The following is a 24,017-nucleotide window of genomic DNA, read 5'->3' as shown; positions in this document are numbered from 1 at the left end:
ATTTTGAGCAATTAATTTAACAGAAGTTATACAACATAACTTACTAGTCTAATTAAATCACTTATAGTACAATTTTATTAAGAATACAAGTTAAACTACCTATTACAACTTTTCAAATACCAATGAGCTATTTAACGTAAGCTAATCGTCACTGTCGTTCATCCAATCACAATTGTTCTTATGAATGTGTGGGTTGAAACATCTCCAACCAAATATAATTTTGTCTGCTAAATAGAGGGCGCACTCTTTGAAAAACGAAAAACAATTAGATCTAAAATGGTTTTCACTTAGAAGTTTATAGCAGGTGTTTTGTGATTATTTCTCGTTTCGGAGAAAACTAAAATAACTGCACCCACAAATCTACCAGAGTAACTGGGAACCAAACAGTGTCTTTCAAATTGTAATAAACATGTGCTGTCGCATTTATATCGACATTATTTAATTGTTATTGTAAATAAAAATAGCTGAAACAAAAAAGATGAGTTTACATGAAGAATCGAACTTTAAAAACATAACTGGAAGTTAGCTATGAACAAATGTTGAGGAAAGAAGTAAAATTGTTTTTCTTAATTTTATCAATAAATTATCCTCGAACAAAACAAAGACAAAATTCAAGAAAGTGGGCGGGTTCAGGCGCGCGGGCAAGCAACGGCGACTGAAATAGTAAACTAGCCATCGACCTTACAGCGTATTTATTTTTACGCAATGTGATACCATCATAAGGCATAATGTGAATCGGCGCTCGTATTAGAGCAGACTGGTTTGGCTAGTTTAAAATTAGTGGTTGCATAATACATGAGCTTAATGCGGAAGTGAGGACACATAAATCATAATATTATTTTTTTTCACCGCATATTTTCAGACAAAATGGCACCCAAGGATGAAGATATGTACGATGCTTTGGTAGAAGATGTGCAAAATCTCCGTCAACTCGGAAAAACATGGGGTTTGGACGACGCAGAAATCGATAGTTGCTTTGAGAGAGCTGTGAAAGGCGAGGAAAACGGAGCAAGAAAACCGGCCCAGCCTCGTAAAAAAAGAGGACGGGCATGCCGTTGTTTCGGGGTTTCAGTTTTCTGTTTTGTTGCATTGCTTGCTACGGGGTATTGCTTAGTGAATCTGCACAAACCAACGGAGCTTTTCATGATGCGACAGGCGCAGAAGTTCATGTATCCTATAATGAGGTCAATTCGCCATTATTCTATGCCGTTGAGAGATGCATTTGATTTGTCTGGTGAGTTTGAAGAAGGAAGATGTCAATGAGTGGGTTGCCATGGATGTAGATGATGGGTTGCCATGGGCAGATGGGTGTGGTCGTTGGGCTGAAGGGCTAGAGTGGGTGGGGCTGGCACTGCTGCGTGAGCGAACTGATATTGAAGTAGAAGTCTAAAGAGTTATTGGAAGAAATTCTGTATATTTTGCCACCACCAAAACTATTTACTTTTGTTAGTTGTCACTATTCTGTTTATATTTCATTTTGATGTTTTTAATTTTTTTATAATGACCATAATAATTTTTTTCTTATCCTAGGCCTTCATGAAATGGAATGCATCCTCTCCAATCCATTCTATGGAATCTTTGCTCAAGTGGACTGTTGGCCATGTGAAAATGTCAAAGCTGTTCGTGTATTCAGTAACTTGACCAATTATACCAGATACTACTACCATTCTGGAATACCTCTTGTTGTCAAGGTAAACAAAAAATATGTCAAACCATGCCTAAATTCTTGGAACTATTTTTTTTCTTCAATCTTCTGTAAAGATGTAGAAAATGTCTTTGATTTGCAACTTTGATTGACTTGGAATCTGATTTGACTAATTTATTCCTTCTTAATTTTTAGGATTCAAACCTGAGCACAGTGACCTTTGATGATCTCAAGTCAGTGTATCTTGACAATAAGGATCTCCTGCACTACAGCGCCAACAACATTCAGAGCAGCAACCACTTTATCACCAGCATTGGTGAATTGTTCAACCCTACAAGGACAGTTGAGGATGTCCTGGAAACTGATCTCCATGTACAATGGTTAGTATCAAGGGTCGATGCATTATTGTTTGGGGGTGATTCATATCTTGAGGGTGAGTGCAGGGGATTTGTAACAGCCTGCTTCATGAAGTATTCCCCCTTTTTGTTTATTTCTTTTTCAGGAAAGTTTTGAAACCTGGAGGTGTCCGACTTATCCGAGACGTTTCTCCAAAACCTTACTTTGTTCCCAAGAAGGCAGAAGTAGCAACGGAAATGTTTGTCCTCATTCATGCTCCTGCTGCAGAGGCTCATTCCTTGGTGAGTGCACTCATTCATTTAGACTAGGTCTAGGCAGCTGGGTCTAGGTAATTGTATAAATCAAATATTTTAGCCAAAAGTCTACGTTTTGTGTTCGTCTTCTTTTCGGTCTTTCAATTGTGGGGCCTTCAAAGCTGGTGATCCACAAGTCTTATTTTTGTATCTTTTTGCGTTTTGATCTTCCGACTGTGGGGTCCTGTTTTTAACGCAAGTCTTTAAAAAGAGTTTTGTTATTTCTTTTCTTTATAGCCAATGCCTGTACATCCAAATGCTTGGTTGACCCAGGCCTACGGTTCACAGGAAGTCACCTTGACCCCTGTGACCCCATGCAAGTATAACTGCACAGAGGTCAGTGTTGTGCTCCAACCTTCAGATGTGTGTAAGTATAAAAGTCTTCAACAAAGATTGATGTTAAGATGTGCAACAATCTTAATAAATTGTGTGACGTCACAATACTATGGCAATGTCAACAACTCATCTTAAGATAAATCTTAGTGCTTTATGAAACTAACCCTTGACCTTACAGATTCATCTTAGGATGAGTTTCTTTCGTTACCATAGTGATTTATGTTGTGACATCACACTTTGCCTAGCAATTAAGATCAATTCATTACCAAAACCCATCTTCCGATGAGTCTCATAAAAGGGTTGTCAAGTCAGTCTTAAAATGGTGACCTGACAATACTCTGTAGAAGAAAACCAAAACCGAGGTATCTTGTAAAAAATTGTCTTTGCGTTCTTCTTTGCAGTGTACTATGCTCCGAGGTACTGGCAGGTGAATACCTTCTCTATTGGAGATGAAATAAGTATTGCATTCTTAGGATCCTTCTTTTGAGACCTTTAAAGGCTTCTTGTATTTACCCTTCTTGTCGAGTTCAAACTTCACAGGCGAAAATAATAAGAAAACATGTATTTATTGTGTTGTGGCCATTCAAATCAATGTAACCAGACTGAAACTGGAGTGGAAAAAGACAGGTTCCACTTTGGTGGAATCTTAATCAGTACTTAAAGTTGCATTTGAACACTGGGATCATAACAAAGATGGTGGTAACTTAATTGGGGTATTTGTGTAATATTTATGTTTTTTGTGTGACTTGTTTGTATATTTTTGTAAACCTGAAATAACTATTTGAAATTCAAACTGGAACTTGAATCATAAACATTATTAATTATCAAAGATTGAAGTATTTCAAAAAGTTATCAGTGAAATTCGTTAAAAAAGGGCTTTTATTTTTTACAGGTTTTATCAAGTACAAGGTCTGACCTACAGTGTAGGCTGTAATAGATTTTGCAGGCTCTATACCCCAATTTTCCAGATTTTTCCAAATGCAAATTATCAGAAAACAGACTTTCAAAAGTGGGAAGAGCATCATACATGTAACCAGCAAAGTCGGACGAATTTCTGGATAGCTTGGTGGATTTCAAACTGATGAGTTTACGTGCAGGATAATTTTTTTTCTGAAATCCGAATTAGGTTTCTGCTTTGGCAGACTAATTATAAATGTGTTATGTTAATTGAATAAAAGTACATGTCTATAAAGCAAGTTCGTTTCAAGAGTCTTGTTGTCTCATGTCGAAAGAGTTTTAGAAGAAGATCTTGTACAATAATAATTCAGTCCAGAGGCAACCATTTTGTTAAGACACATATTAAGACATTTTTAACAAAATGAATAGTGCCCAAAGAATGTGAAAGTGAAACAACTAGATGTAATTATCAATACATTTTTTGGTTTTAATAAATTCATAATGATGATACATAAAATTAAAAGTGTTCCTCACTTTAAGTTCACTACCCTTGCTCTGATCACGACTCTTGAATTCTTAACAAACTAAGAAACAAGTGTTAAAGGAAGAAATTTATAACCCTCTTTCAAAAATTACCAAAATGCACCCAAACCACTTTGCTAAGTATCCTATTGCTCTAATTATTGATACTCGCATGTCACCCAACATTCCCAAACAAGTGTGTAAACCTAAAAATGATCACTTATCAATGAAATATTATGCAAATCGTACCACTAAAGTTATGCAAATCCATAATCAAACAACTATCTCAATTATTAAAAAATACAGGTATTTGATGTACGAATTGGGCGGTTTTACACCAATTAACGTACTTTAAGCAAAATTTTAAACAATATTTTTTAGTGGTTAACTGAAATTGAAATTGTCAGTAATTTTATCGAAAAGGGGTATGACAGAAAGACAAATATTAAAATATTTTTTAAAGACAAATACATTTCATGTATACGGCAAGTTTTCTAAATGCGTAAATTTCATGTTTCCACATAAAACTTTTAAGATGTGGCCATTTATCTCTGTAAAGCATACATTCACAGGTCCTGGGGAAAAAAACCTCTTTAAAGTGGCCATTTACCTACGCAAAAAGACCACTGAAAACCAAACACATTTGTTCACACAGAAACCAAGAGAAACCTATCTATTGCAGCCATAAACCTGCGTAAAATGACCACTGAAAAACATAAGTGAATTGACGATGATTTAAATAAGTTTTCGCCCAAACCTGGGAAAGCCCAGGGCCTTAACCTTCATCTTTAAGAAAAAGAAAAAAAAACGCAAACTAGTAAAAAATAAATATCTGCATGCACTTTTATACAACAAGTTCATCATTTGTCTCCGAGAAGTAGTTGTTGCTTTGAAATCTCATAGAGATAATTATTTATTACCAGTAAGTCCATTAAACTGCAACATTATATTCTCCTTTTTGCAACTACTTGCTAACCAACACTCATCTTTGATGGGGCAATGTCATTTCAATTTGCAAAGGGCATTTCCGCTGGCAAAACCTTGGGGTTTTGGTGTTTCGCATTTCTGATCTACCGGCCAATGGTAAATAACATTTCTATAATTAATCCACTAAACAGCTAGAATTTGTCCACCGATACATTTTCTCAGCCTCTTAAAAGTCTTTCTTTTTCTCTAGAATTAGCTTTTTTAAAACATCTTCCACCGAAGCAGAAGGTGTAGTCGTGACTAAAGGATTTAAAACCAATGAAAATATCATCAAAATAGGAGTTCATTTTCAAGAAACATTGATTTCAACTTTCAAATAGTTTTGATATATTTGACTGAAATTTCAAACATTATTTCCTTGAAGACGAAAGCATTTCAGATCGAAAAAAGTTTTCTCAAACTATTTTAATTGTCTAATTAAATCAGAAACAATGTCTTATCAAAGCAAATAACAAGAATTTTAAACAATTAACTTTCCTGACTAGCTCCGAGATATTTTAACAAATTAGTCATAATTATTATCGATTGCAATTACATTTAAAGATCATGATGAGTTAATAATTTTAAACCAACGATTATTTTTTTATACACGTTTTAAGCATATGCTGCAAATAGATATCTAACTAGTAATACAAAATTCAGTGAGTTCTTTTAAAAAAACACAAGTGTCATACTACAATTTGATGACTTTCTTACATGAAATGAATTTTAATAATGTAGGATTCCTTTGTCTTTATTTTGAGTAATGTCAACACAGCAGACTTTTTAAACTGCAGAGTGATTGAAACGACTTGCCAATACTACTCACATAAAACACTCGTACTCAACAAACCAATTTATCAACTGAGAGTTCACTTAGGTTCAAAGCAGATGTATCCTCGAGATCCATCATTGGATCGTGAAGGAAATTAAAGTTTAAAATATATGAAATCTTAAGATTTGTTGTTCTGAAAGCATTTTGAGAAGGAAAAATAACAAAGAATCTTAGATTGTACTTGGTGTAAGACACTGTATGTTAAGAGATTATGACGTGAAACATTTAGGGATACGTCTATTGTTTGCAATGTTTACGGAAACTTTGACAGTTTGAGAAGTTTACAAAGACGTTTCCGGTATGAGACATTTACGAAGAGGCTCTTGTTTGAGAAGTTTAGGGAGACATCAAAGGTATGAGAAGTTTACAGAGATGTGTCCAAGTTTATGGAAATGTCTCCGGTTTGAGAAGTTAAGGGACTTTTTCGGTTTGAGAAGTTTGAAAGACTTCTTTTGTTTGAGAAGTTTCAAAGACTTCTTTGGTTTGAGAAGTTAAAAGAGATGTTCCAATTTGAAAAGTTTTTGGAAATGTCTCTGGATTGAGAAGTTTTCGAGACTGCTTCGGTTTAAGAAGTTTACAAAAATGTCTACAATTTGAGACTTTTGACTCATTTCATGCGAGAAAGACACAGTGTACACACAGTTCTGAAACAGTTACTTCAGTAGTTCCTTGATTTCATTTTTGTCTGCCAACTCAATATAGCTTTGGCCATCAAAAGTTCCATCCTTCCTTGCACCCTGCAAGATGAAAAAAACAGAGACATTTTTCAGATAAAGTTCACAATCTGTCTAGCCCGAGTCCATTGCCAACTTTTACTTAAAAAACACACTTAATGCACAAATTTGTGTGATTTCAGAAGTCTTTCCCAGATTCAAATATTTAAGTGAGTAACTACCTCTTTCTCAAAAAGTAAGTTACTCCAGAGGGAGCCATTTCTCACAATGTTTTTTACTATCAACAGCTCTCAGTTGCCCGTTACCAAGTATTTTTTATCCTAATATATATTTTGAGCATAAAGTTACACTTCCTGTTTTCTCAAGTTGAAAAGTTGACATTGCAATTAGTTATGCAAGAAGAAGTACTGTGATTAATCTTTTCCCTTGATGACCAACTGAAAGTTTTATTTTTCAAGCAGAGTTCTGTACGTAAAAAAGATTGTCTGCATTTTTATTGGGAACAAATTATAAATTAAGCTCTCACCTTTTCAAGTAAAAGTTGAACGCTTGACGTGTGACCTTCGAATATTGCAGCAAGTAGGACACTAATGTTATTTTTGTCTATAGCCTACAAAAGGAAATATAAACAATAGTTTTTATCCTGTTTAAACATTTTCTAGTTTTGTAAAGTTATGTTGAGCCCTGTGTGGAGATTTTCTTGAATTTCAAATAGAATGTACATCTCACAATAGTCAATTTATCCCATCCTCTAACTTACAACAACAAAAACTCCATAAACCCCGGAAAATGTCATTCAACAAGAAATTAAAAACTGTGAGGGTATTTTAAAGGGAAATTCTTTTTCTAGAGGATTTGGCACTGGTATGAACTTGATTGATAATCAGTGAGCTTTCTGATGAAATGTTAGCTCTGGAGGATTGGTACTGGTATGAACTTTATAATCAGTAAGCATTTAGAAGGAGGATTAGCTGGTATGAGTTTGATATTCATTGAGACTCAGAGTGAAACTAATTAATTTTTATTTCAATTATTGTTTGTAATAATTTTCAATCAAGTACTTTGTTTTTAAAGCCATTGGACACTTACTGAACAGAACACAAGTTGAAAGTTCACAGATTTACAAATATCTTACAGGGTTTACAGAAGGTAACAATGAAAGACTTCCCTTGAAATATTATTCCATGAAATGCTTTACTTTTTGAGAAAACATTAAAAACAATTATAAATTCTCGATATCGAGAATAATGGATTTATTTTAAACACATATCATGACATGGCGAAACAAGGGTGGGTTTTCACGTTATTTTCTCCCAACTCCGATGACTGATTTAGCCTAAGTTTTCACAGGTTTGTTATTTTATATAGAAGTTGTGATACACGAAGTGTGGGCCTATTACCGATGTTGTGCGATTGCTTTAAGCCATACTTACATTGACATCTGCACCATTTTCGATTAACTTGCTGATGATCTCTGTTTGGCCGTAGTCAGCTGCAAAATGCAGTGGTCTTCTTCCCATTGAAAGAGTTTGGTTGACATTAGCTCCCTAGATCAAGAATAACATGCATCAATTATTATTACACTAATCATAACAGATCATTTGAAGGTATACAATTGGTAATCACTCTTAAAATGAATGAAAACAACTTCTGGAATAGTAGAAGCCTGCAGTAACTTTTGATGGTATAAAGCATTTTGGTCTTTTTCTTATTGAAGTTCTGGTTGACATTAGCTCCCTAGACTAAGAACAATGTGCCAACAATTAAACTAATCATAATAGAGATCATTTAAAGAGAAGATACACACATATGTACATTTGGTAATCATCACTCTTAAAATGACTGACAATAAAACTTTTGGCTTTATAGACCTTATTATCCTGCCTACTAGCTGATTTTTCTCAATTGTCGGAAGGCATTGTGGGAAGGAAGAGGAGGCATCGTTAGCCCCCTTTTCCTTTCCACAACACCTTTCAACAATTGAGAAAAAATCAACCAGGTGGTCCGTCTGAAGCGGGATGAGGTCTATTGTATGGTTGCGTTATCTCAAAACACTATCACCTTTTGAAATGAAATTTTCACATAACAGTTTTATAAATAAATAATATCTACATTTTAATTGTATAGAGGAAATTAAAACAATGGAACGGTTCCAAAAGCCAAAGGTATAGCAAAATATCAAGAGAGGGCGCTGTTGAACCCACACAAAGATATAGGCGATGCGTGCGCAAGTCGTGCACATCACATAGCAAACTGCCCCATCTGCTTTCCCACAACGCATTGCGGTTCTGAATCGCGATAAACCTTATTAAACTTATCATAAAATAACAATTCAGAAAACCAAGAAAAATTGTGATGGGATATAAACTTTATAATGATAATGGCAAATAATACAAAAAATACATGTTTTGCGTCACTCCTGACCGCTATTTTTGGGGGGCCAAATGGATGCAAAAACAGTTGCCTAGTTAAACTGAACTTATTTATTTTATACAAACAAATTCATGTTTGCATAAAAAAAATCTTAACAATTCTTCTTAACATCATCATATATTCCTATCTTTATAATGTACAAAATAAACAACAAGAAACAACACGTTTCCAACATTAACAAAGCTGGCATTCTACAGTGATAATCTTGGGAAAACGCCAACCTTTTCATGGATATGATGACTACACTTTAAATGCAAGTTCGTAATACTAGTAATAGTTGACAATAATGACAGGAGTTTGACTCCGAGCCAAATAATAAAATAAAAAATAAAAAGGTATACTCACTTTCCCAATTAGTTCTTTTAGCTTCTCTATCTCACCATTTTGGCACACCCACTGAAGATCGGTCATTGTTGTTATATATGCTACCAAAGTACTTTAAATAATTTAAATATTTAACCAAACATTCGACAAAACTTTAGTTACAAAAGTCCTCGAATCAGTTCAACTATCGAAAAGTGCTGAATAAAAATAAGGAAGTAATCCAAAGTACGTGCATGGCACCTCAGCGTGTTCATTGCCGGAAGTGATGCTTTTTATCTGACAAACGGTGCCAGTCTAAATTTGCGTGGTTCCCATCATTACGTTTATGAAGCCGTTTGAATGTCGCTGAGTACCAGTTCACAATCAGTGACATTACTCGTGGGTTTTGAAATTACGTAAATGGGTGTAGTGTTTTGGGAACGGTAAACACATGAAATCTTGGAGGGCGTGGTTCAAACCAATTTGTATAAGGGTCAAACAAAAAAACAATCGAGAAAATTTATCGACACAGACATATTCAAGTTGTCTGCATCAAAACACAATAATAACTTGCATTTATTTATTGATTTCCTTTATTTTACCCAGGGTGAGTCAAATCAGTAAAAAATAACTGTTTTTTGGGCCCTGCATAATTACATTGCATAAGTTTCGTTTCCTGTAATGGATTTGCTTTGTTCATCAGCTGATAATGAATTGATTTATGGCAGGTTGTCAGGGTTATTTTTTTCTTTTTCTTCACCGATTCTCTAGACAATTTAATTCAAACATCCCATTTTGTACAAAAGAGCCTGGATTTCTTGCAAATGCAAGCTTAATTTGTACACGCTCAAGGGAAGAAAACATAGGCCTACCATTCATTTCATGGAGACTGCATCGTCTGATTTGTATAAACTTTTGTTTTGAAAAGAAAGAGGGGCAGGTCTCAAAACTTGTACAGTTGCTATTTTCACAACTCTTGAATATTATGCCAAATGTGAACTTTCTCATATAATGACAAGTGTGTACCATGGCGCACATGTGGCTGACAGGTGCTTAACTTCCCCCCCCCCCCCTCAAAATTTGTACAGCTGCTATTATCACGAGTCTTGAATTTATGATGCCATAATGTATAACTTTTCTAATTTATGACGAGACGAGTGTATACCAAACGTGTGGCAGAGGTTGCCCCCCCCCCCAACAAATGTCCGTACTTCAACACACTATTTTCACCCGTTACTGAAGCACCCTCTCCTTAAAATCCTCCAATGAATTCTGAGATTCTCTCAAGACAAAGTGAAGACACCATGCAAGTTAGTTTTCTAAAACAAAGTTTTCAAAGACTATTGGTGTATCAGGAGGGAGGGGTTAGAACCCGATCCCATCAACCAAAGGCCATTTTATAGTCTTGTTTTTTATTTGGGGGTTTGGAGTAGTGATGTAACGGGTGGAATTGTTACATTTAGAAGGGAACATTGAAGGGGTGGGATTGTTGCATGACGTTCAACCAGGAGTTAGCTCGTGTTTATTTTCACATTCCTCCTCCACTTACAACTCTCGGGTTGAAAAAACGTGGACATTTCTTTTGAATTAAAAAGGATTTCTCAACTCTGAACCAGAACAAAAAACTACATTCACACAATTTCTTTTTTCCACTTCTAGGTAAATGAATACCCTTTTTATTTATTTGTTATAACTTCACATATTTAAAATCCCATTTCTGTTGTTTGGTACGCACGAAAGCTGCTGCCATCTTGTGTGTAGCTCCACGAAGAACCATTATGGAGTGTGTACCCTTCAACAGCAGGCACCAGTCTACTTCAGTTAACGGCGCCTCATTTTAAAGTCTCATTGCGAGGTGTGTATGAAAACAAAGATGGCGGATGCCAGATGGAGATCATTCTTACGACATTTGATGCTCGTTGGTTTTCTATTGTTGCTGTGATTGACCTCGCCCGAACCCTCCTCTCTGAAAAAGATTTAAGAAAGAAAAGTCAGAATTAATTCATTGCTGTACCAGCTGCAGACGGATATGATTAAAAATGCCTCAAAGCCACCGGGCTAGGTTGGTGGTCTAGTCATAAGACATCCGCTCTAGCAATTCAAAGGTCATGGGTTCGAATCCCACCAGAGTGATTTGTCTGTGGATTTTTTGTGCACTGAACTAAATTGGAGTATACAGTACTGAATCAGATCAGTGTATGGGTAAAAACAAAATCATATTTATGAAAAAATTTGTGATGTCTTCCAGCCTATGTGTAACTTTTCTCCATACAGTCAAGTAAACTAAACCTGGAAGTAACGAAGCACAAAGCCTGGCTCCTTTTCCTTGACATTACTAATAACCATTAATGATAGACAAGGAATATGACAGACCGGGCCTTGAACTTCATTCTTGAAGAGCCACAGCAGTTTCCCTCTGGAAAGGGGCACTTGTATGAGAAAAATATAATTTTGGATTTTCGCAAGGGGCATCATGGCAAAAGCAAAGGGCACAATGACAATGGGAGACTTTCTGGGACGATAGAGGGCAGCAGACTTACCGGGTAAATCCATTGTTCTCAGAATTATGCGCATGTTCAGAACTACGTAAACAATGGAAATTTACCCGGTATGTCTGCTGCCACCTAGCGTTGGAAAGTCTCCTATTGCGATGGGTTCCGGTGGTTTATTTGAGGCCTAATTGGCGATACTTACAAACTCAAAGCTCTGTGTTGTTCCAGCACCAACATCTCCCTTCTTGTCTGGGCCACCTGCTCCAGCTGATATTCGAACAAAAAATCGTTAGGAATTTTAGAAATATTTTAAGTGTAGCACAATCTTTGAATTTTTTTTTCAATGGTCTCAAATTTTGGCCCTAGAAGATACTTTCTCAAAGTATTACATGTTTTTGAATCCATCTCTCTAAAACTACAATCTTTTGAAGGGATTTCTTTCTCAAAATGTTATATATTATCAACAGTCATCTACAGAACTTCTTACCAAGTAAGTTTTCATGGTAAATAATTTTTGAGTAATTTACAAAGGTTTACCCTCGCTATAAGTGCAAAATGGTGGGCTGAAGCCCAGTAAAGCCTGGTTCATACTACCTGCAAATGCAATTACAAAGTGAATTTGAAGTGAACTCTCCTTTTGCAGCGATATTCACAAGTGAATTGAGCAGAGTTCAACTGCTGCGAATTATTCGTTGCGAATTTGTGACGTCAACATATGCTTTACTTTTGCATTCGCAGGAAGTATGAACCAGGCTTTAAGCACAGTTTTGCCTGTACCGTGTAATTCAGTGTCCAGCTCCAGCTGCGAATTGGTTTAATAAAATATGCATATAAGAATACACGAATATAAGCAGTCATTACTTTGGGCCAAGGCTGAACAACAATTTGGTAGAGTGTAAGAGGGGTGTGTGGGGGGGGGGGGGGGGGGGCGGGTAAGATAAGAATCTTGGAATGAAACTTACGTGGTCCTCGTCTGTAGGTATCACGCTGAGCATCACCACCGGTCTGTGGTCCTCTTTGCTCCATGGCTGTAGAGAAAAACACATCAGAAAGCTAAATGAGATTTGAAGGATCAGCAACTTAATGAAACATTTACTTCCAGGTACACTTGAAAACACTTTGAGAGAAGTTGTAAGAATTATGATATAACTGGAACAGAATTTTTTTCGCAAGACCACAATCAAAATGTCAGCTTTTTTTCATTTGAACCATAACTAAAAGACCTAATTTGTATGCTGGGAAGAACACATTTATATCAAACACAAAATCAACATTTTAAAATTATTTAGTTATGAATTAGTTGTTGTAAAGACACTATACACAGTGAGGTATTATTATTTAATTATTTAAGTTTAGACAAAGTATAAGTAATTAAATCAGGAGAAACAGCGAACCACACTCATCACATTAACATGCTTCATCCATTTCTTTTAAGACTACATCAAATAACTCAGTGCTTCTTAAATAAAGATAGTTTAGGGATCTTGAAAAAAAATTGTTTGAAGGATCTACAGAAACCCAGGGGTCGATTAAGACTAGTCCTAAAGTTAGGAGGAGTAAACTCACTCACTCATGGCCGAGTGGTTAAGAGCATCACATTCAAGTTCTGGTGCTAAGTCACCAGAGTGTGGGTTCGAATCCCGGTCGTGACACTTGTGTCCTTGAGCAAGATATTTTACTATAATTGCTTCTCTTCACCCAGGGGTATAAATGGGTACCTGCGAGGGTAGAGTTTGATATTGTGAATGAAAAAGCCTTTGGAGCGATATAAACTGTTGCCCAGGTTGTCTAATCCCAAGGGAGCTGAGAAACATTAAAAAAGGGATGTTATTTGCCCTATGACCAGCCGTCGATTTTACAAAACTCTTCCTAACTTAGGATTAATCTTAGGACTTAGGACGGGTTCAGTTCCGTATCCAAATACGTAGGACGCATTGAACTCATCCTAAGTTAGGACGGGTTACTCGTTCTAACTAGAGTTAGGATTGATCCTAGCGTTTCGTGAAATCGGCTGCAGGGCACTAATTTAAAGCGCCTTGATACGGTTATTGTGAAATGCGCTATATAAGAATTGTTATTATTTATTATTTTACTTATTTGTGAAATCCACCCCTGGTCTGGACAACAGACAAAGAAACAAAGAAGCATCACAATAAGAAAGCATCTAACCTTTGGGTCTTGGTCTTGCAGTCTCAGGGCGGGCCTGTCTCTTGAGGGTGGAGGGAACAATCTCTGGGGGGAGATGAAGATAATCTCTCAGGTACTGGATACCTTCATTGGTCAAGTACCAGTAATAGTGACGCCAGGCGAACTGCTCCTTCACGTAGCCGCGGGACCTCAGCGACTGAAGAAAAAAGGGGATAAATTAATTGATGAATTGAAGTCACTGTCAAACCTTGAACTTAATTCCTACTGGCTGTGTGCGTTGAAACTTACCAGAGAAAGAGCATGAGCAATTGATGTGTAAATTGTCAAAATGCTGTAATGCAGACGGAATGTTTACGACCACATGCACCATTGTGTTAACGTTTTGTTAAATGAAAATTGTCAAAAAAATGGGCGGAATGGCCCCAAGCAACCGATGACAACGATATACTTACTTTCAAGGCATTGATAACGAAGAGGTTGCTGACTTCCAAGTCTGGGTGTTTTGGTAGATTCCAATCCTTCTTGGCTACCATAACCCCCTCCTTGAAGAGGTTTTCATAGATAGCGATGCGGCTCTTCTTGGGCATCAACATTCTAAAATAGAAAAATAAATACCATTATTAAATGTCTGGTAATGAAACAAAGGATGCATTGTAAATGTAAGTGAACTTATTAATCATTGTATTTGTAGCTGGCAAGCCCAACGAGAAAACCTGTAACAAGGAGTTTTGAACAAAAAAGTTAAACCCAGGGTTAATACTCTTCGATTACAAATGTTCTGGGTTCTTGCATGCACGACCATTTAGTAGGTACACAACTTACAACAAGTAGTTTTGTTTCTTACTCTTTCTTCTGTCATCTGAATTTTTTTTTAATAAAATAAATGTTGTGTCAGTCACAGAATTTATTATCCATTTCTCAGTAAATATAAAGATACATCATTTTAGGCATACATACGATTTTACTAAACACAGTTCCTGTGTCTACATTTTTACAAGGCCTGGAATTTCATCTTTTTAAAGATGAAGGCAAGGCCATTTGTTTGTTTTTCAAAGGGCCTACTCCCAATTTAATTCATTACACTTCACACTACTAAACCCTACATCAGGCACACTATTTTTTTGTGTGGTGATGAACATGTCGAACACCTTTTAAATGTTATATTTTTTTGCATAACAACACCGAACATTTTTGCAGTAAGAAGAAAAAGATAAGGAGTTAACAATGCCTAACCCTGACGGATATGTTACAAATAAATGTATTTTTGTATTAATTGTCAATTGACTTATTTTATTGACAGCAACTTGGAGGTGCAACACTGCAAAGTGAAATTTTGTAAGGTTTTGAGTTGATTTATTAGTTGAATTACATACATTACAAGCAATATATCAAAATGTGTCATATTTGTTCTTCGCTATATTATAAATAGTTAAACAGCTTCAGTTTAGTTCGCGATAATTCCGCCATGGACATGATCATGATGGAACAGAACGACATTATTGTACACAACATTGAATAGGGAAATGTTTAATTTACGCCGATCCCAACGATGTGGTATTTTATTGTTTTCATATATTTCCAGATGATAAAATAACTAAATACTTAAATATATGTATTAAGTGATCAATAAACTTTAGATAACAGAAAACTAGGATGTTTAAAAATATTGGATCGTTTTGATTTTAGAAGATTAAATGTATAGCTTTCTCACTTCGGTTCGGTACGGCGATCGCCTTCCAATGCAAAAGGCCGTTCATTAACAATTCATTGGTTCACCTGCCACAGGCAAATGCATGATTTGTTACCGCATACGACAGGGAACCAGCGTTGAACTTCTGAGCGCAAAATGCAGAGTGAGCCCTCAAGTGTTTGTTGTTACTTAGTTATTTTCTTGTGTAACCCATAGAGGAATAAAATCAGTCATGTTTTAAAAAACTCCACTTTCCTAAACACTATTTTGCACGGTTCCTCATCGTAAGTCTGGTCTGAGAATAGGATGTTTTACTGAGGATAAAATTGACATGAATTGTCACCCACGAGAAATTCCCTGCATTGATTGGTTTATTAAAAAGTAATAATTTTGTTTAAATCCATCAACCAAAAAACTAACAAACATGGCAATGCATGGGATGGTGTAAACTAAAACTATGAAAAAGTCACCCATGACATGATCTTGAAATAATCTACTCCCCTTCTCAAAATGGTGTGTAAATCTTCCTCCCCTCCCTACCTCCATGGTCAACCAATGATTTATTTTGTTTATTTTTTTACTTATTTTTGCATTATGCAAAATATACATAATATCAATAATAATTCACATCATTCATTATCTTCCTCTATTTTTTTCCAGTCGCACACTGCATGCTTTCATTGCTAGCTGATGTTGCTGTTGCTGATGTTCTTGTTGCGAATGTTTAGTGATCAACAAAATAAAATGGAATGCTAAAAGAAATATTCCTCCAAAAGTCATACCATACCATACCATACCATACCATAATGGTAAAATAGGCGAAGCAACCCAAAAAAGGATAACCAACTCTACAAAATTACGTAGGTTTTATGCTAATGATTAGCTAGAAAAGATCCAATGAAATTCGACGGATATAATGATGTCAGAATAATTAGTGATATCAACAAAGTCACGTGCATTTTGTATGATGTATGAGTGCTTCTGCGCGCGGCACACACAGTTGTATGTCGTATGTAAACACACACACACAAAAACGTCTGCGCAATCACGTGCATTATACTATAGTAAAAAGAAAACGAAAAGAGCAACGCCGATTGAATTTGTATACATTTAAACCCTTAGTTTGACAAGATATTTCAACCCGCTGAACCAACAGAATTATACCAACATGGGCATAACAGGATTGGTAAGTATTATTGTGCAATATTATTGTTAAAAATTAACATTTTCGGCATGATTTTGAGCCTCTTGTGGTCCGTAACTTTGAAGAAAATTGTTGTTTGTAAATTTTGTATAACTCGGATTGACAAGAAACACGGGAGCCGAAGCACGAACTGTGTTTCTGTTGTTTACTGCTGAGCTGGCGTGTTTTGTGTTGTGATGTTTTATAGTCAGATAGTGCATGGAGGAAGGTTCGTCCCATGATTAGTGTTTGTAGTGTTAGTCAGAGCATTTTCAGTTGCAGGCCCTAGGATGTGGAATTCCCTTCCAAACTCAACCAAAAGTTCTAGCTCTGTTACCATGTTCAAAAGGTCTCTGAAAACATTCATTTTCAATCAGTAAATTTTGCTTTGCTTGGCCTGCTGTTCTAGTCTATAAAGAGACAGGCTTTGCGCGGGTCTTTCTTGGCTAAATGCTGCTAGCTTTGCCTAGTCGTGGTTTTCCTCTTGGTTTTTGTTTGCATTCCTTTTTTGTTTTTTTCCTGTCATTCTCTGAGCGCTTTGTAACCTTTGGAAAAGGCGCTTTATAAATTAATGGTATTATTATTATTATTATTATTAATGATTATGTACTTTGCTTGTTTTTGTACTAAGTATGGTCCACACACTGAATTGGCAACTGGCATTTGATAAAACTGTGTTTGCACGATAATTGTTTCAGATTAAAACAAATTGCAGTATTCGACTTCCACTTTATAATTAAGTGTATGTTTATCAACGGAGGTAGAGATTCTACCTCCATGGTTTATCCATGTTCCCTTCCTCCATGACCAGATGACAAGGCAAAGTTTTTATCCTTGCCTCGTCCTCGTCCGTCCGTCCAGAGAGTGCCGAAAATACATATATTCCGAAAGAGGAACAAGCACTTTCTTTTTGATTTGAACTATTGAAATCATGAATGAAACTAAAGCCATTGTGAGGGCATTGGTTTTGGGTCAGAAGCCTTTTTGGGTCTTGACAACGCTACTCACTAATAAAGAACGTTTTACCTTCTTTGTAAATTATCGGTCTTACGACCGATAATTACAAATTTCGAAAAAAAGGAGCACAGCCCCCAGTTATTGGGTCTAGTTTACCACCAATTTCTTGAGGGGAATAATTTTTTAAGGAAAAAAATAAGATCAAATATCCCTCAATAAATCTAAATTCCCTTTGGGATATGAATAATTATGCTTCTCAGTGTTTGTGAAGTGGCTCACATTGGGCTACTTTACAAACCCGCAAGCGTAAGTCATGCAGTTATACCTCTCTAAAGGCCTTGCTATGACGCTACAACAAGGCCTTGAATTTTGCACTGAAGGGGCACAGCTATTTTGCTCTGGTAACTGGCACCTCTTGAAAACTGTCATGTATTGGAACTTTGCAAAGGGCACCACAGGCATTATGCTTCGTTTTTTAAAGGGCAAGGGCACCAAGTCATATTCTCCTTGGTAAAGGGAACCCTAAGATGACTATGAGGAAATTGTAAATTTCTGTTGGAGCATTTCGAGGGCACCAAGTCATTGACATGGGGCAATCGCCACTATTTCATCCGTGAAATATCAGGCCTGGCACCACAGCAACAGCACAGGGCACCAAGGCAATAGCTTTAGGTGATGTGAGTTATTTCGAGGCCTGCAAATTTTGTGTAGCATTTTGCTACGCTTCATCGGGGGGAAATCATTCACTATCTGCTTTTTAAAAACACAACACTTTGAGGCTCCACACATCGCTGAGTATTCTGACCTCATTGCTTTCATCACCATTGGGTTCATTGTCTGTCCACTGTATCAGAAAATCGTTGGTGAGTACTTCTTCTTTTTGTTTAACTTCATAACATAAGTTTAGCTCATAATAGTCCCAGAGATCACTCAAACTTTTCCGTGTTGAGATTTTGTTGAGACCATGATTCATTACTGTGGCTCTGTCCTGACTACAATTTATCTGCTCTTTGCTCATTATTCTAAAGGAATTCACTGGCCTTAAACTTTGCTCTTCAAGGAGCACCGCAGTTTCCCTCTGGTAAGGGGCACCTCATTAGGAAAATATTAACTTGGAACTTTGTAAAGGGCACCACACAAAGCAAAAGCACAGGGCACCACGGCAATTTCTGTAGCCATTGGCTATTTTGAGGCCTGAATTAATTTGTCAGCTTTTTGTTAATTGAATGTTTTCATGAAAATTACTAACTGTAATTGTTTTGCTGCATTGTTAAATGATTTTGTTTTTATTTGCAGTTAAGGTCGGATTTTCTACTCCTGTGTCCTTGTGTGACGTCATCTCTACTCTACCTCCTTCACTGGATACCTCAGGAAAACGAGCCGTCCCCTCTTGGAATCTTCCTCAAGTGTCTCCCGATAGTCTTCTTGTGTCTCTACGTCTTGATTCAAATCCATCACTACGGTTTCTCAAGATACTCTCTAGCGATTCTCCTGGGATTGTTATTCTCCGGGGTGGGTGATGCCTGCCTCGTCTACGCTAAGGATTACTTCATCTTCGGGTTAGCTTCCTTTGCCGTAGCTCATCTCCTCTACATTGTAGCGTTCCATGAGCGCCCGATGTGGTGGACTTTCATGTTTTTCTTTCTCCCGTACTACATTGTCATGTGGCAGTACCTTATACCCGGTGTGAGTGCTAAGAAGCTGTTCTACCCTGGCATGGTCTATGGCGTCCTCATTCTAACGATGCTCTGGCGTGCCATGGCTAGGATCACCATCTCTAACAAAATGTCTTGGACCAGACTTTATGCTTTCTTCGGTGCAGCACTCTTCTTAGTTTCTGATACGGTGCTTTCTGTCAATCTATTTGCGGTTCCAGTACCCAATGCTCAGTATATTATAATGACCACATATTATCTAGCCCAACTTCTAATCGCTGTGTCGGTCGTCAAGGAACTGGGACAGACGGAGAAACTAGATAATTCGTTACCGTCTGATAAACTTAAAAGTCTATAATGACCAAACGTGCAGATAATTGAAATAGGTTCTTCTATATAGTGCACAAATCAATCATGTCGACCAAGGCACCGTGAAGAGTTTGATTTGATACAGTTCTGTTTTGAGCAATTTCTTGAGCATAACAGCTGATTTTAAGTATAGAAACCTTTAAAATAAATCAACTTCTTCTTCACACTCAGAGGTAACTTTGTCCAATTCTCAGGATTTGTCTTTTTTATTCAATGACAACCCAGCACCCAGCAAAAAGTTTCTTACAGTAAATGATGTTTGTTTGCATGGTTTTGTTTTGCATTTTATGCACAGGTAATGGTTCATTGACTTTTATAATAGATTTGGTAACAGTTTTAACAAATTTCAAAAGTTATTAAACTAAAAATGAACCCACAAAGATAACAGGCTGTATGTGTGTTATCGGTTGTTTATTTTCTATCGCTTAAAAATATTACAAATAAATCAACAAGATTAATTTGTTGACTTGGTTATTTTTTATATTGAATGCATGATTGTACAATTGGACTGATATGGTACTGTTTAACAACAGATAAAACGGATCCAGTTCCGTAATTGGTGGATTGGAAAAGTTTAAAAGGCAGACGAACTTTAAAAAAAAAATTTTTTTTAAATTTTGACAAAAGACATAAAAAGTTCTTTGATGTGATATTAAACCTTTGGATTTTGGAACATTAAGAATAATCTGTGAAAATTTATGTCCACAGGAAGAATATCACGACGTTGGAATACACAATTTGAAAAACGCTACTGTCAGTAACGTTTTAAACTTTGGGGTTAAAAACTTTATTTGTCCATTTACCACCTTACTTCAAAGTGAAATGATTCTCAAAATTATTGAAAGCTGCTGTACTTCTAAGCAAGTAAGTTTTGATCACAATTATTTTTATTAGTGTTAAAGCCATTGGACCCTTTCGGTTCAGAAAACAAAATAAAAGTTCACAGATTTACAAATAACTTACAGGGTTTTCAGAAGGCAATGGTGAAAGACTTTTCTTGAAATATTATTCCATGAAATGCTTTACTTTTTGAGAAAACAGCAAAACAATATAAATTCTCGTTAACGAGAATTACGGATTTATTTTAAACACATGTCATGACACGGCGAAACGCGCGGAAACAAGGGTGGGTTTTTCCGTTGTTTTCTCCCGACTCCGATGACCGATTGAGCCTAAACTTTCACAGGTTTGTTATTTGATATAGAAGTTGTGGTACACAAAGTGTGGGCCTTGGACAACACTGTTTACCGAAAGGGTCCAATGGCTTTAACCAAACGTTTACCTAAATCCAAGTTAAGAACCAGTAGAAAGACGCGCTAATCCTCCAATCAGATTCGCAGAATGGAGTGGTGATAAAAACCTATACTGCAAGGCTAATATCACTACCTGCGTCTAGTGTGTTCTATGGTCATGCACAAAGTTTGCTTGAAGATAAATACGTTATCACATGCGCGCTTGTAGAAATACGGAAAATATAGCGCGTCTGCGTCCCACATCCAACACAGCTTTCAACCTTGTTGAATATGGGACGCAGAAGCCCTATATTTTTCCGTATTCCACTCGCGCTTGTGTGATAACTTATATTGTTTCAATGCCATGTGCTAAAACACTGAAGCTCAAGAAGTCATCTTTTTATGATTTTCTGGGACATTTATCCGCAAGTACAATTATGTCTAGAATTGCTGGCTAGATTGTGTAGAATCAATGTGTAATGCGTGTATTGTATACCATCAACTTATACCTCAAATTTAGCGTGACTTTCAAGGGCCGGGTAGCAATTAATCTTTTACTGTCCTACCAGGATTGTTTCATCCCACACAGGACAGGAAGTAAAATCTCAAGTCCTACAAATTAATAAAACTTAGCGACTTGTTTCCTTTTATAAATGTCATGTATTTTAAAGTTCATGACATGTAGATATACAAGCACTTTAAAATTCAGTCTTTTGGGCTACAAGTAGTGTTTGAATAAACCAATTATATTAGTAACAGGTGGAAAGCATAAATGCATTATGTATGAAAGCGTACAAGGTGTTTGTTTTGTTTTTGTTTTTCGTTATAATCAGATTGATTTCAGTTGACCTAAGGACAACTTTTTAGACAATCTGTTGTGTAAGAAATAATAAAACGTACCTTGCACTCTTAATAGGTGCGTAATTGATTCGATCAAAAAATACAAGAGTTTGTTTGGACTTTGAACTTTCAATTTTTTTAATATAGGGCTGTTTTATCAATTTTGATAACTTGACCCGTGTTCAAAGAGAGATGGTTAAAAGATGGCAAGATTTGTAATTAAACAAACTTTCATCGTGGCTTGGTGATATTTATTCCTTCAAAGAAAAATGTTAAACATTTATCTCTCTGTGTTCTTTCCAATGATAGGATTCAAACTGCCTCTAGCTACCGAGCGTCTAGTTGGTATGACACTGCTCTAGATATGCGAAGGTCGTGGGTTTGAACCCCACTCGAGTAATGTGCCCTTTTTTTTTTTTTTTTCACAGGACTCGGGAAAGTACTGAGTATACAGTGCTAACAGACTCGGTATATAATATGGGTAAAACCAAAATTAATATTCTTTATCCCCTATGCAAATTTAACATCTATTAAAAATCTTAAAGTTGTTTTTGATTTGATTCCACAGTTGCAGTCTACAGGTCTGCGTCTTCTACCGTTCATCAATTCATCTTTGATCTACCTCATCCATTGGATTCCTCAAGCGGCTGAACCGTCACCATGGGGAATCCTCCTCAAGTGTCTACCCATCATCTTCCTTTGCCTCTTCGTTGGTAGCTACATGTACCGCAGTGGCTTCAGCCGTAAGCAACGCTACTCCATCTGCATCCTAACGGGTCTCATCTGCTCTGGAATCGGCGATGCCTGCCTGGTCTACAAGAAGCAATTCTTCGTCCATGGGTTGCTCTTCTTTGCTTTCGCTCACTTCTTATACAGCATCGCCTTCCACGGTAGACCCTACCGTTGGGGTTTTCTCCTGGTGTTGTTGCCGCTCTTCGCCTGTTTGTATGCCGCCCTCTACCCGGGTCTTAAAGGCCCTCTGATCTACTTATCAATCTTCTACGGGCTTCTGATCGTCACGATGCTGTGGCGCGCTGTCGCTCGTATGAATATCGCAGCTCTCTCCTGGACCAAGAGCTGTGCGTGTATCGGGGCGCTGCTCTTCGTCATCTCCGACACGGTCCTGGCGATTAACAAGTGGACTGTTCCAGTTCCGTACGGGCAACACATCATCATGATCACTTACTACACTGCGCAACTTGGAATTGCCCTCTCAGTCGTTCCCGAGCTGGAAAAGATCGCGGAGGTCCAAACCGAAGAAGAATGTATTAAGCCCAAGACGTGCAACAACAGGAAGATCGTGAAGTCAGACTAAACAAAAAACTTAGTAAAAAACTCTTCTAAAGTTGATTAAAATATCAGCTGCTAAGTTTTGTTAACTTTTTGGAGTTTGGTTGAAATACAAATTTGTTTGTTAAATTCAATATAAATTCTATTTATTATTAATAGTTGTTTTTAATCTCTTGTGTTTTTAAAAAAGATTTTATTGGCTGAAATTTTACAATTTATTCAAGAACTTTGTTTACTTTGTGGCTGAAAATTTGATAATGAACGTCAAAGATACAGTTTTCATTGTACAGATACATTTGAATCCAAAGATAAAAGCAAACGATTGACCAACACAAGTCTTTGCTTTATAAATAAATAGTTTATTACATATCCAGAAAGTTTTTTTATTAATTAACTGCTTTAAAGTGAATTTTCTGAAAGACAGTTTAAGTCAGGTAAAAAAGATGTGGATTTTTTGTTTAAAAATCTTAATAAAAGACCTCAAAGCATCAGTCTGTTGCCGAATCTACATTGTAAAGCCTGGTTCATACTTGGTGCTAAGCGAATTTGACTGCACAGCTCTGTTTTTGCTGCGAATCTTGCCAAACTGTTTGTTACGGCTACATGTATAGCCATAGCGGCTATGGTTGTTATGGCTATGGTTGTTATGGATATGGCTACAGACGACTATGGCTACAGCAACAATGCTGAAGATGAGAACTTATGAGTAAATACGATCATAAAATGTAGCCACTGCCAAAACCAAAATTCAATTCGGTCTTGGCCCAATTTCTCGAAATACCCAAAATACTTGGCATCTTCCATGGTTTCGTGGCAGTATATATGTACAGCAGGCCTGATACTTCACGGAGGCAACTAAGGTGATTGCCTGTGTGCCCTCAGATCATTGCCTTGGTGCCC

The 24,017-nt window shown here is 36.7% G+C and overlaps 4 protein-coding genes across 5 annotated transcripts; 2 read left to right on the top strand and 2 right to left on the bottom strand.

Annotated features, from left to right (window-relative positions):
- The first annotated feature begins 806 nt into the window (after nt 1-806).
- On the top strand, nt 807-4,858 carry LOC117305093. The gene is made up of 6 exons (XM_033789834.1): nt 807-1,234; nt 1,531-1,691; nt 1,841-2,025; nt 2,148-2,283; nt 2,533-2,662; nt 3,033-4,858. Exons 1-6 carry the CDS (start codon nt 868-870, stop codon nt 3,116-3,118), a joined length of 1,065 nt encoding a protein of 354 aa, XP_033645725.1. The 5' UTR covers nt 807-867; the 3' UTR covers nt 3,119-4,858.
- On the bottom strand, nt 3,992-9,509 carry LOC117305094 (myotrophin-like). Its single transcript, XM_033789835.1, has 4 exons — nt 9,304-9,509; nt 7,959-8,072; nt 7,052-7,135; nt 3,992-6,588 (listed from the first exon to the last, which is right to left on the bottom strand). The coding sequence occupies exons 1-4, from the start codon at nt 9,367-9,369 to the stop codon at nt 6,505-6,507; spliced, it is 348 nt and encodes a 115-aa protein (XP_033645726.1). The 5' UTR covers nt 9,370-9,509; the 3' UTR covers nt 3,992-6,504.
- Nucleotides 9,510-10,900: 1,391 nt separating this feature from the next.
- Nucleotides 10,901-15,717, bottom strand: LOC117305122 (40S ribosomal protein S10-like). Its single transcript, XM_033789889.1, has 6 exons — nt 15,613-15,717; nt 14,354-14,495; nt 13,923-14,097; nt 12,716-12,781; nt 11,956-12,020; nt 10,901-11,227 (listed from the first exon to the last, which is right to left on the bottom strand). Exons 2-6 carry the CDS (start codon nt 14,492-14,494, stop codon nt 11,189-11,191), a joined length of 486 nt encoding a protein of 161 aa, XP_033645780.1. The 5' UTR covers nt 14,495; nt 15,613-15,717; the 3' UTR covers nt 10,901-11,188.
- An 886-nt stretch (nt 15,718-16,603) lies between these two features.
- On the top strand, nt 16,604-23,792 carry LOC117305127 (lysoplasmalogenase-like protein TMEM86A). Of its 2 annotated transcripts, none has more exons than XM_033789897.1 (2): nt 16,604-16,777; nt 22,396-23,792. In XM_033789897.1, the coding sequence occupies exons 1-2, from the start codon at nt 16,760-16,762 to the stop codon at nt 23,140-23,142; spliced, it is 765 nt and encodes a 254-aa protein (XP_033645788.1). In that variant the 5' UTR covers nt 16,604-16,759; the 3' UTR covers nt 23,143-23,792. The 2 variants fall into 2 exon arrangements, with proteins under 2 accessions (XP_033645788.1, XP_033645789.1); XM_033789898.1 differs by lacking the exon at nt 22,396-23,792 and adding an exon at nt 19,028-20,623.
- Nucleotides 23,793-24,017: the final 225 nt, after the last annotated feature.

Source organism: Asterias rubens, chromosome 22 (genome assembly GCF_902459465.1).
Source record: "Asterias rubens chromosome 22, eAstRub1.3, whole genome shotgun sequence".
NCBI lineage: Eukaryota > Metazoa > Echinodermata > Asteroidea > Forcipulatida > Asteriidae > Asterias > Asterias rubens.
Note: the sequence above shows the minus strand (reverse complement) of the source record. Positions and strands in the feature narration are given on the sequence as shown.